General features: G+C 34.3%; 1 protein-coding gene across 2 annotated transcripts; it reads left to right on the forward strand.

The window, feature by feature from the left end:
• The first annotated feature begins 5,330 nt into the window (after positions 1-5,330).
• LOC104773297 (hyperosmolality-gated Ca2+ permeable channel 1.1) lies at positions 5,331-9,914 on the forward strand. 2 transcript variants are annotated; one of them, XM_010497872.3, is made up of 12 exons: positions 5,331-5,789; positions 6,242-6,597; positions 6,773-6,931; positions 7,036-7,171; positions 7,252-7,353; positions 7,458-7,580; positions 7,659-7,739; positions 7,834-8,174; positions 8,272-8,517; positions 8,604-8,928; positions 9,034-9,267; positions 9,372-9,914. In XM_010497872.3, the coding sequence occupies exons 2-12, from the start codon at positions 6,284-6,286 to the stop codon at positions 9,627-9,629; spliced, it is 2,319 nt and encodes a 772-aa protein (XP_010496174.2). In that variant the 5' UTR covers positions 5,331-5,789; positions 6,242-6,283; the 3' UTR covers positions 9,630-9,914. The 2 variants fall into 2 exon arrangements, with proteins under 2 accessions (XP_010496174.2, XP_087337980.1); XM_087481854.1 differs by having other exon boundaries at positions 9,034-9,239; positions 9,392-9,914.
• Positions 9,915-13,301: the final 3,387 nt, after the last annotated feature.

Genomic DNA, 13,301 nt, shown 5'->3' on the forward strand with positions numbered 1-13,301 from the left:
CTTGATGATAGACTATGTATAACTTTGCACCAAAAAAAAAAAGACTATGTATAACTAAATAACTTATAACTACTCTTCATGACAAACTAACCTTAAGTCATCCATTTGCACCCTTAAGTTAGACTTTAATCCTGACGATACTATAGCACCTCTAGAAACTACCATCTGTCTACTGCCCGTCATGCACCAATGACCCTACGAACATTAGCTAGCACAACAACAACGATCCGCTCAAACATCAAATACATTACCAAACAAACGCCAACACGACGCCCTAACATATAGTGTGCCCTTTCACTATATAGCGAGCTCACCACTAGTACTAGATATGCTCTTTAAAGTACGTAATTTGAAGCAAACACTACACATACCACGACAACGAGAGGTAGATTAATTAAGTTTGGTACATATAATCTAGTAATCAAATATTTCAGGAAATAAACTTTATCCTTTTGCTGTACTTTATGGTTCCATTATTCTAAATTCAGCAAATCAAGTGGATGATGATGGAACACCTCACCTTACCCACTTTTACAAACGTTGGCCCAAGGATCATCATATCAAATCACATAAATTAATGTGAATGGTTACAACGGTTAGGACGGACAAATCCGTCTGCGTACCGTACCGTTTTTTATTTACCATTCATCAAATGTAATTCTTAGTAGTTTGGTCTAAAAGATAAATGTAGATAACCGCTGCGGACCAAGTGCAGACTATTTTTATGTACAAATAAATTTATTTCGCAGCGGTTTGTTGTCCGCCCTATTTTTGGGGTAGACTAAACTGCTGGCGAATTTGGCCGTTCTGACCGTAGTCACCATTCAGACCCTAAATTTCATATATTTTTTAGTAATTACAGACGTGTCAATACTTTTAGGGAGTGTTATTGAATGAAGGATTTTAAAGGATTTTAATAGATTTCAATTACTAGTGGATTTTAGAATTCAAAAGTTTTCTAATTCATTTAACGTGAATTTGTTGTCATTATTAGTGGATTTGAATGACATAACTAATGGATTTGAAAGTATTACTAGTGGATTTTATTATATTTGAAATTAAATAAAAATAAAATAAATTACCCATAATTATATCAAATGAAACAAAAACATGTCGTGGCAATATTTTCTGGTCATTGTCGATCTGAGTTGGAGATCTGATTGGGGTTTCTTCTTGATTTATGGTGGTGGATCTCCGCTGGAGATTCTTGTTGTTTGATTCCGTTGTTAAGAGTTTTGAATTTGTTAGGCAGAATCAGATCAAGGGATCTGCAAGCTGTGTAAAGCCTCAAAATGAAAGATCACAGTGGTCTTTTGGCCAGAGCTATATTTTATTTCTTAATTCTTAGATTAATCTCCTGAATCAATTTTGAAAAAAAAAAGAGAAAGATAGAAAGATAGAAAGATTGAAATACTTGAGAAATATGTGGGATTGTGTTTGTTCATCTTTTCAGAGTGAAATATATTAAAATCTAAAATGACACCAAATCCAATGGACATTGAATAACAGTGTTTTTAAAGAATTCTAAAATCCATCAAATAAATACATAATCCAATAACAGCTTTTAATGTACTTTTTCAAATACCTAATTAAATAAAGCTGAATTCCAAAATACATCAAATTTTTTTACTCCCTCTGTTTCACAAAGATTGATATTTTGGGATATTTTTTTGTCCCACAAATATTGATGTTTTGTAAATTTCAAGAAGTAATCATTGAAAATATTTAAATTTTTTGAATTATTATTGGTTTATATTTTCTCTTTCTACTAAAAAATAATTATAAATTAATTTATAAATAAAAACTAAATTTTTTTTTTATATGTGTGAAAGTGTCAAAAGATGAATTTTTGTGTGAGAGAGGGAGTAAAATCCATTATTCAATAACAACCCCTTAGGTCAAAAGTCAAAATAGTAATTAAAACGATGTAAACCACCATCACATGAGATGCGCGTGTTTTTCACGGTTAAATTGTCGGCACAACACATGCAAACTGCTTATCTCATCTTCGTGTCGCAGGATTCATATTGGTGCGTGCGTGTGAGTTCACATCACGTTTCTTACTCGACGCGTGCCGTATGAATCTTTGCTACGAGTTTAACTAACCGTTATTTTACTACAGAAAGTCCCATGTTCATTCAAAATAGCCGTTAGGATCTCGACAACTTGGCAACTACTGTTATAATAAATTCTCATAAAACCCAATTTTTGACAACTACAAACGGGCGTCAGTATTTTGACGGACAAAAAAAAGGAAAAAATGGTAAATAATTTTTCCATCCAGTTTCACAAAAAATATCGTTTTATTATTTCTTACACGTCTTAAAATAAATATTTTTAAAATTTTTTATGTAAAATTCAGTTTTTTTTTATAATTTTAAATCCACAGAAGAATAACAAAAATCTTTTTAAATTTAAACGATACAAAATAACATTAGTAAAAGGGTAAGCAAATAATTGAGAGTAATACTTTTGATAATACTTTTAAGGGAGAAATACTAGATTGATCCAAATTAAGAGCTTAATTACTAAAATAACTCATAAAATTTGAGGGTTATATGAGTTATTTTTTTTGCCTAAAATACCATTTTTTGCTTTGTTAAGAAAAAAATAAAGTCAAATTTACTCTCCCAGAATTTTTTTAAGAAAATTAAAATATTTTTAAAAGTGTGTCGGACTAGTTGTGACAGATTTATTTTTGCATAACCGATTTATTTTTGTATGACCGATTTTTTATGACAGACTTATTTCGGACGACAGATTTTTTTAACTACAGTTATGACAAATTTATAATTGATAACAAATTTATTTTTCACGAAAGACTTATTTATAAAGACACCACATACTTTTACAATATATGACAAATTTGATATAATGTCTAGCAGATTTATTTTACACAGTTATTTTAGATTTATTTTCTTGATTAAAAATCTTTCATGTTAAGACATAGTTTTCTACAGAAAAATAATTACTAGGTTGACCTCTATTGATAACAGATTTGTTTAAAATTACGAATTTTAATTTAACTAAAAATATGTCGTTTGATAACAGATTTATAACGTTTTTTAAAATTGCTAAAATAACCTATATGAATACCATTTGTTATGGCAGATTTGTTTATGTTATGACAGGTTTTTTGTTTCCCTCCAAAATTCTGGTGTTTGAGAACAGATTTATTAGATGTAAAATGTAAATACAGTGACAACAAATTTATTTTAAGTTATATTTTTTCAGTAATATTGTTGTTAATTATATTATTTATAAATCATATTATGAATCATATTTTTAAATTCATATATTTGAAGCATATTTTATACATTTTCATTTTCCTATATCATATTAAAAAATTAACATCATATTCAAAATCATATTTTTATATATTATATTATATTTTCGTAAATCTTATTTTAACATTTTTAAATACATTATTTTTTATTTATAATTTCATACATTATATTTTTATAAAACTTATTTAAACTACATAATCTTAAACTTCATATTTTTACATCATATCTTTATACATAATATTTTTATAAACAATATTTGAATATTATTTTTATACATTAATTTTAATCATATTTTATTTTTATATATTATATTAAAAAATAAACATCATCTTTTAATCATTTTATATTTTTAATTAATCATATTTTAAATCAAAATATTAAATACTATATTTTTTAGGATTTTCGTTTTCTTCAAAAAAAAAAATTAAAAAAAAAAACAAAATTTCTGGGTTTTTAGTCATTTTACACAAAAATTGTGTCATTCTAGTTATTGGATAGGGTGGAGTGTTAATCTAGCAATTAATTGCCAAATTTGTGTCAAACTGGTATATTTTCACTACTTTTAATGCAATTTTTTTGATTAGCAATTATTAAAATGGTAAAGATTACCAATCAAAACCGATTTTTCCATGAAAAAGTTTTGTTTTTAGCTTTTGGGTTTGTAGAATTTTAGTTATTTTTTGCATGAAAACTTCTCTATTGGTTAATCAAGTTCTATTTGAGCATCCATCCAAATTTTACTTTTACTTAAAAAGGGTGATTTTACTAATTTTGGAGAATCCTGATTTTATCTTTAAGCTGCTTTCTATTCTTAACTTTCTATATAGACTTCACCATAGAAAAATATAGAGAAAATCATATTTTAAACTCTTAAAGTGTAACTAAGTAGCACTTTAAACCTCGAGAGAATTTTACTAACACTATAAACCTTTAAAATGATTTTACTAACACTTTGATCTTTCAAAATAATTTTACTAACACTTTAAACCTTCAAACTAACTGTCATGTTTGTACCGCCATATTTGTACCGCCATAAAAAATAACGGAATAATAATATTCGTCAACGCGAAATACTTAAACTATGTTGGTTTAATTGAAAATTTTAATTAGTTTTAGTTTCTATAAATAAATAAAAAGATAAAAAGATAAATTTGTATTCATCTTCTTCATGAAGACAAAACTTTTACAACGTCACTGTTCATATTATTAATCTTTTTAATAAACAAATTTCCTCTGGAGTGTGATTAAATCGATTGATTTCTCATTGGAAACCAATGAATCTTCTAAATATGTTGTCGTCTTCAATTTTAAATTTATCAATTATTTTAACCTTACCTCCGATTCTTTTTTTTTTGCTTTGATTTTTTCTTTTTTTTTTTTTATTTATCAACTGTAATAAATGATTAAATTAAATTAAATAAATAAATTAAACAAATATTTAAATCAAACCAACATAGTTTAACTGTTTTACGTTGACGGATATTACTATTTCGTCATTTTTAATGGCGGTGCAAACAAGAATGTTAGTTTTAAGGTTTAAAGCGTTAGTAAAATCATTTTAAAAGTTTATAAGATTAGTGAAATAATATAAAGGTTTAAAGTGTTATTTAGTGACACTTTGAAAGTTTAAAATGTGATTTTCCCGAAAAATATATATATATTAAAAAAATAACTTATCTTTTTGCACATTGAGGCTGCTGGTGGTGGACATGTAAAACAAAGACTATACCACATAAACTGTACTACTGTAGTTTTAGATGGATCTGAATTATTTCATTAGCTTTTAAAATAAAATAAAAGGTACAGATTCTATAGAATCACGACAAAAAAAAAAAATGATTCTTCTCAATCATTTTATTTTTTAATTTACAGGACCAGGTTTAAAGGAAAAAACTCATATGTCGGTATGTCACTTTGAGTGTCAAGATCTAAAGATCTAAAAATATTTTTATAAGAAGAAAGAGACAAAAACACTTCAATAATTTTATTTAATTTATTCCAATATGAACTGTTATATACTTATATTCGTAACTTCTAAAAATCAAAACGGTCCTGAAAAAATTAAAACTTTTGGATAAAAAACTAATAAAGAAAAAATGCTTTATCTAATAAAACGAAAAAAAGAATCGTCTCGTCTACTTGTTGGTTACAGTTTTTTTTTAATATAGAAAGGGTCCGACAAAAACTTTAACTAGAGAGACTGGGGCAGGTCTGGTTCAATCTCCATCATTAGTATCCCTTTCGACAGCCTTCATTAACACTGACGAATCAGTGTTACAATAATTTCTCAAAGAACCCCAAAAGAAACGCAAACAAAATAATTCAAAGATTTACTATTATAATCTTTTATCTTCTCTTTTGCTCTCAGTCTCTTGTGTGTGTGTGTTTACGCCGTGTGTGGCTTTGCGTGTTAGTTCGTTTATCAGTGCCTTTTAGCTTATCCTCCTCATATGAATCTAGAGGCAATCTTTACACTGCCTTTTCTCACTCCTCATCTCTAGGGTTTGTCTCTCTCTCTCCTGAATTCTCTAAATTTCATTCTCTCTTTTATGGAGTACGTTTTGTGTAAAAGCTTAGATTTTTAATTTGGGTTTCAAGCAAACAAAACAAAAAAAGATACGATTTTTTATGTTGCCCTGATTTTATTTTGCGTTTTTTACTTGATTTAGAGCAAAAAGCTTATGTCTTTACGCTTTCGATCTCCTTCGTAATTCAGATCTTGTGTATGTTAAAGTTACAAATTTCATAATTGAAATCCTTTGTCTGGGTTTGTTCTCAAAGGTCTTAAACCTGTTTTTTTTTTTTCTGTATACTTCTTCCAATTTGGGGGAGCTTGTATGTTGGATGCAGTCTCTAGGTTCTATTTTTGATATGTGTCCTTGTTTGTAATCAGATTTGAATCTCAAAGCTTCTATTTTTTATGTCTTGGTATTGACAAAGTGTGATTCTTTCAGGTAAAAACTGTGAGCAATTTGAAGCAGCAAAAGTAACAAATCATGGCAACACTTCGAGACATTGGTCTAGCAGCAGGGATAAACATCTTCACTGCATTCATTTTCTTCGTTATCTTTGCTTTTCTAAGGCTTCAGCCGTTCAACGACAGGGTTTACTTCTCGAAATGGTACCTCAGGGGGTTAAGAAGCAGCCCTGCAAGTAGCGGAGGGTTTGCAGGGCGGTTTGTGAATTTGGATGTCAGATCATACCTCAAGTTCTTGCATTGGATGCCTGAAGCTCTCAAGATGCCTGAGCGTGAGCTGATTGATCATGCTGGTTTAGACTCTGTTGTGTATCTCCGGATTTACTTGCTCGGGTAGGAAAAGATCTAGCAAGGGTCATTATGTTTTTAGACTAAATTTAGAATCAAGAAGAGGAAATTAAGTTGACTAAGAAAGTCTTTAGAAAGCAAAAGCTTGTCTTAAGTCTGTCCATAAGATTTGAATCATTTGGGTAATGAATATTAATTTTTTGGTTACCTTATTTTGCAGGCTTAAGATTTTTGCTCCAATAGCAATACTTGCTTGGGCAGTTCTTGTACCGGTCCATTGGACAAACAACACGTTGGAGTTGGCTAAGCACTTACAGAATGTAACTTCAAGTGATATTGACAAACTGTCAATTTCAAATATCCCACAGCATTCACTTAGGTTTGTTACAGCAATCTTTGAGTGTGTGTGTGTGTTCTTTTTATGAGCTTAAATTGTTGGTATTTAAGTATAAACTCAGTTTTTTTGTTTTTTGAGTTTTCCAGGTTTTGGGCTCATATTGTAATGGCTTACGCCTTCACAATCTGGACTTGTTATATGCTGATGAAGGAGTATGAGACAGTTGCTAACATGAGGCTTCAGTTTGTCGCCTCAGAAGCCCGTCGACCTGACCAGTTCACTGTAAGAACCGTTTCTTTTCCCTTGGTTTAAACTCAGAACAAAGCTAAGTCAATGATTTTTATGTCATGACTTTTTGACAGGTTCTTGTTAGGAATGTACCTCCAGACCCAGACGAATCTGTGAGTGAGCTTGTGGAGCATTTTTTCCTAGTTAATCACCCTGATCACTACCTCACACATCAGGTAAAAAACTTCATAGGATGACTTGACCTTTTCATATGCACGTCTTGGTGGAAAACAATTTCTCTATTGTCTTTTTTATAAGTCTTCTAATCAACAATTTATAGGTTGTATGCAATGCAAACAAGCTCGCTGATTTGGTCAGTAAGAAGAAGAAGCTGCAGAATTGGCTTGACTACTATCAGCTCAAATACTCTAGAAACAACTCTGAGATCAGACCAATGACAAAGGTACTTAAAAGTGTTAAACTGATGTTTCTTTTCTGCTAGCTCTTATTCTCTTAAGTCGCTTCTATTGGACAAAAACAGCTTGGGTGCCTTGGCTTGTGTGGACAAAAAGTTGACGCAATCGAACATTTCATTGCTGAAGTTGATAAAATATCAAAAGAGGTATGCTTTTTGTGGTCTGTCTTACCTGACTTCCATTTTTGTGCCATCTTATGCTTAATGTTCCTTTTTGGTTCAAACTCGTCATTGTTTGTAGATTGCTATAGAAAGAGAGAATGTGGTGAATGATGAAAAGTCAATCATGCCAGCATCTTTTGTCTCGTTCAAAACCCGTTGGGCTGCTGCTGTTTGCGCTCAGACCACACAGACACGAAACCCAACGAAATGGCTAACCGAATGGGCTGCAGAGCCGCGTGATGTATACTGGCCAAACCTTGCGATCCCATATGTTTCTTTGACTGTAAGAAGATTGCTCATGAATGTAGCCTTCTTCTTCCTTACCTTCTTTTTCATCATCCCTATTGCGTTTGTACAATCTCTTGCTACTGTTGAGGGAATTGAGAAAGTTGCACCGTTCTTGAAAGTCTTTATTGAACAGTGAGTTCTCCTTCTTCTCTAGTATTGCATTTGAATAATGTACTGAAACATTTTCAACTAACATTGGACCCGGTTGGTTGTCTTTTTGTATTCACAGTAAGTTCGTTAAGTCGGTGATACAAGGTTTGCTAGCCGGTATCGCGTTGAAGCTTTTCTTGATCTTTCTGCCATCCATACTGATGACCATGTCCAAGTTTGAAGGCTTTACTTCAATTTCATCCTTGGAAAGACGATCAGCGTCAAGATATTACATATTTAACTTCGTGAACGTCTTTCTTGCAAATGTTATCGCTGGAGCTGCGTTTGAGCAGCTCAGCTCTTTCCTCAATCAATCACCAAATCAGTACGTGACTCCTTCTCTCCCTCTCTCTCCCTCTGTTAATCTTTCTTTCTTTTTGCTAAGGACTCTTCTTTTTTCAATGTGAGCAGAATCCCCAAGACAGTTGGGATGGCGATACCGATGAAAGCAACCTTCTTTATCACATATATAATGATTGATGGTTGGGCAGGAGTTGCAGGAGAGATTCTCATGCTTAAACCTCTCATTATATTCCACCTCAAAAACGCATTCTTGGTGAAAACAGAGAAGGACAGAGAGGAAGCAATGGACCCGGGAAGCATCGGTTTCAACACGGGAGAGCCTCAGATACAGCTTTACTTCCTTCTAGGTCTTGTCTACGCTCCCGTGACACCAATGCTTCTTCCTTATATCTTAGTCTTCTTCGGTCTTGCTTACATCGTGTACCGCCATCAGGTAAATATTAGTATCTTTCTCCTCCTATAAATTTGGTCATACTGGATAATTTAGACAAATCTGCCAAACTTGAACATTTTGTTCTTTTTGTTTTCTTATTCTTAGATCATAAATGTGTATAACCAAGAGTACGAGAGCGCTGCTGCGTTTTGGCCAGATGTTCATGGACGGGTTATATCGGCATTGATCATATCTCAGTTGCTTCTGATGGGTTTGTTGGCTACAAAACGCGCCGCTCTAGCTGCACCGTTTCTCATTGCTCTTCCAGTGATTACTATCGGTTTCCACCGCTTCTGTAAAGGCCGTTATGAACCCGCCTTTATCCGTTACCCTTTAGAGGTCAGTTTCTTCTACGTATCTGACAAACATCTCCATTATTATCTTTGTAACATATATGTTGCAAGTTACAAGCCCGGAGATGGGAAAATGTTGATGTTTTACAGGAAGCTATGATGAAAGATACATTGGAAAGAGCAAGAGAGCCGAATCTGAACTTGAAAGGATACTTGCAAGACGCTTATATTCATCCGGTTTTCAAAGGCGGTGACGACGACGATGACAGTGACGTGGTCGGAAAATTGGAGGATGAAGTCATCATAGTGCCAACGAAACGCCAATCGCGGAGGAACACTCCGGCACCAAGCAGAGTTAGCGGTGAATCTTCTCCATCTTTGGCCGTTATTAACGGTAAAGAAGTGTAGTAATTAATCGGTTTCAGTAAAAAGCAAATGCATACGACCAAAAAATTATGAATATAGTTCGTGTGTACTTTTTATTATGTACATAGAGAGAGGTTTGTGTTTTTTTTTTCTTAGACGTTGTTGTTAATGTGTTTCTTCTATTGTCCAAGTATTGAAGTGTCGGGGTCTTTACTGGAGTGTATTTTCGACCATTCGTTTTCTTGTTTATTCAGCAAAATTGTAAGTGTGATGATTCTAATTTCGTGTAACATTACAAAATAAGAGAGCGAATTAAGTGATCAAAAAGCATATAAACAAAATAATCAAAAACTGCATAACTTTTTTTATTCAATAGATCGAGATTATATTAATAGAGATACAATACAAAATAAGAAATATTTCTTATCTAACAACAGAGGTTAACATGATTGACCTAGTCGATATCCTAACATAACAATGTCGTGACTTACAGAAAGCCATATTACAAAATAAGATATTGAATCCTGTTAGGTAATAATAGAGGTTATATGACTTACCTCGTCGATATCCTAGCGATTAATAAAATCTAAAACTACTGATTTTACACAGTAAATATATCAACGACATAACAATGTAGCGGCTTATAGAAAGCCATATTACAAAATAAGATAAAAAAAACTTCCGTTCGCCCTAATTTCTCTCTTAGACACTATAATTGAGACGCCTCCCGCATCACTACTCTCCGACGTCAGTAGAGCTCCGGCTCGCTGGCGTCGGGATCTCTCAACCTCTCCGCTCTGTTATTACTTCTTCACCCTGCTTTCTTTTTTCCCCTTTTTTTTTTTTTCTTTTGTGTCCCGACCAAATCTCTACAACTACCCTAGATCTAGACGAAGGCTTGTCCTTGTGCCACTACAGCATGATCTGGAGTTCGGTAAATCCTATCCTCACCTATTCTCGCCCAGCCTTACCATCGACGGTTCCAAAGTCCTTGTGTTTCTATCTCCCCCGATCCGGATTGTGCGTTGCCCCTGAAGCTTTCTTTTCCTCCACAGCTCCTGAGTTGATGTTTGGCGAGGACTCTTCCAGAGATGCGACTTATCTCCGATTTTGGACTCCCGTCTCTAAGATCTATCACACTACGAGCTTGGTAGACCCATGTCAACTCCCCTGGCCATCCCCAAAGTCTATTGGATCTCTGCCGATGAGCTCATGACTTGAATTTGGATTGCTAACATCCCAAACGGTCCTACCCATCCTCCAAAATCCCAGGTCTACTCTTTTTATCCATATGTTATCTAGTAAACATTTCTTAGGTTCTTTGGCTCGGTGTCCGAAGACTGCATCTGAGAATCCATTTACCTAGAATGATTTGTAGTAACATAGTGTATGGGAGATCCCTGGTCTTTGCTCAAGCTGTGAATTCGATTGTTAACTGGAAGAACCACAACCCGCTTATCTCTATGCTAACTAGCGTTTCTAGTTCTCAACAACATCCCATCAACCGCACCATTTTGGTATTATTAACAACCCACCAGACGAAGCCTAAATCACATCTAACATTGTCAAACCGGCTACATGCTTTGTGTGGTGTTCTTAATCTCCTTGGTAAAGGGCACCAAGTGAGAGAGAACCCACCTGTATTGTTACGGTTTGATTGTTATCCTTGGCTATTCATGGCTCTAGTTTCACTTGTATGGTCTGTTGTTAAAATCTTGAAGTATTATGGTCTTATGCCCTGTTATTCAACTCTTGCATCCGACGACTTCAAGCAAACTTTCTTCAGCACCATCTTCATCACTCAGATTGTTTATTATCGAAGCTATTCCTGGTGCTACCAGTTTGTTCCTGACCCTCTGCTTTGGATGTTAAAGCACTCTATCCTTGACCATCAAACCTTGGTTTACCGAACCCTTGCCAATGTGGTGCTCTTGTTAGTGCCCCTTGCTCCGGTGAGTTTATTGGTTATGGTTTTGTTCTTAACGTCACAATGTCTCTCGACCGTGACTATCTTGTCATCCACCGAAGTTCTCGAGGATGATCAATCGAGTTGCCGTGATCTCTGATGTTCCAAGCCGCTTTTTAGTGACTGTTTCATAGCTCTCATGGAGTCTATCTCGATGTTACCTATCTACTCCTTTATGGCATTGGGGAATGCCCATCTTTGTAACCTTTGTTTCAGTTTAAACTTTGAGATCTTTACATCTCTTCCTTTGTATTTGCTCTCATTTGAATGAATGAGAGCATCTGTTTGTCCAAAAAAAAAACAAAATAAGATATTTCATATCTTGTTTTATAATAAAGGTAACATGATGTTACATGGTTGAGATCTTAAGGAAAGAATATGGAAATTATTTTTTTTTTCACTAAAGAAGCAATTTCAACTCCATAACAAATTACAGCGAGAACTATTTTCCAAGGCATTTTGCGGAAACTACGTATGATCAATAATATTTTTGAAGAAAGAAGACAAAAAATGGAAGTATGAAGGCAAATTTGTAGAAGATGAAGTAGAAGTGTGAATAGAGGAAAAAATCATTAAAGTATCGAAGCTAATTTATAGAGGACGAACTGTGAATTAAAGCAATACGTTGGGTTGTTAAAAAGGTCCACTCTTCTCGTAAATCCGGAAATTCATTTAGGACCGTGCACATGCATGAGTATTAATGGGAGAGAGTCAATGAATCTATGAATTCGAGCATCGTAACTTGTTGAGTTTGGTGGAATATGCCAATATGGAACGGTCTACAATGTAAAGCAAGGTCAAGAGTTCATAGTTTGTTTTTTTTAATCTACAATGTTAATCCAGAGTACAAGATCTGGAAACGCCAAGACCGTCTCATTTACAGTGCTCTCCTTGGTGCCATGACCGACCCTGTCCAGTCACTACAATTCATCACCTCCACATCGTCCGCTCTCACATTCAACAAGTGAAGCAACAGATTGACCTTTGGACCAAAGGAGACAAGTCTGTTGAAGATTATTTTCGTGGGAGTTGGCCCATATTGGTAAACCTATGAAGCTTGATGACAAGATCGAACGTATTCTGAAGGGACTTCCTGACGATTATCGACGTGTGGTTGATAAACTGGAGGGTCGTGAAAGCTCACCGGCTCTTCTCGAAGTTTTGGAGAAGAAGATCAACCAAGAGAACAAGTTAGAAGCCGCGTTGGTCTCTTCTTCATCCCTACCAGTGATTGCTAATGCGGTCAATGTTCGTGGTCATCCTAATAATCGTGGTCAGTCCCGATCGAATCATCGTAATGGTCCGACTTGGCAGCAACAACTGTTTCAACCTCGTCACATGCCACAACGAAGTTATCAAGGTCGATGTCAAATTTGTGGTGTTCACGGACACAGTGCAAGAAGGTGCTCGCAACTTCAATTTCAAGGTGGCCAATATCCTTCACTCTCTCCGTCTCTGATGGCTCCAATGCCATGGCAACCACGAGCTAATCTGGCTATGACGGGTTCTCCATCACCTAACAACCCTTCACTGCTCGATTCCGGTGCTACACATCACCTTACCACCGACTTGAATAATCTGGCTCTCCATCAACTCTAAAATGGTGGTGAAGAGGTCACCATAGCAGATGGCTCCGATCTCAACATCTCGCATATAGGTTCCACTTTTGTCTCAACCCCTATTAAACCTCTTCGTTTAAATGATGTCCTTTATGTTCCAAACATTGCTAAAAACCTTATTTCTGTGTA

This window comes from Camelina sativa, chromosome 13 (genome assembly GCF_030686135.1).
Source record: "Camelina sativa cultivar CO46 ecotype springtype chromosome 13, ASM3068613v1".
In the NCBI taxonomy this organism is placed as follows: domain Eukaryota; kingdom Viridiplantae; phylum Streptophyta; class Magnoliopsida; order Brassicales; family Brassicaceae; genus Camelina; species Camelina sativa.

Bases quoted from the DNA above. Each gene is read 5' to 3' on its own strand.
- LOC104773297 (XM_010497872.3), top strand. From the start codon at position 6,284: ATGGCAACACTTCGAGACATTGGTCTAGCAGCAGGGATAAACATCTTC. The intron at 6,932-7,035 runs GTTTGTTACAGC...TGAGTTTTCCAG, and splicing joins ATCCCACAGCATTCACTTAG to GTTTTGGGCTCATATTGTAA. The intron at 9,268-9,371 runs GTCAGTTTCTTC...GATGTTTTACAG, and splicing joins TTATCCGTTACCCTTTAGAG to GAAGCTATGATGAAAGATAC.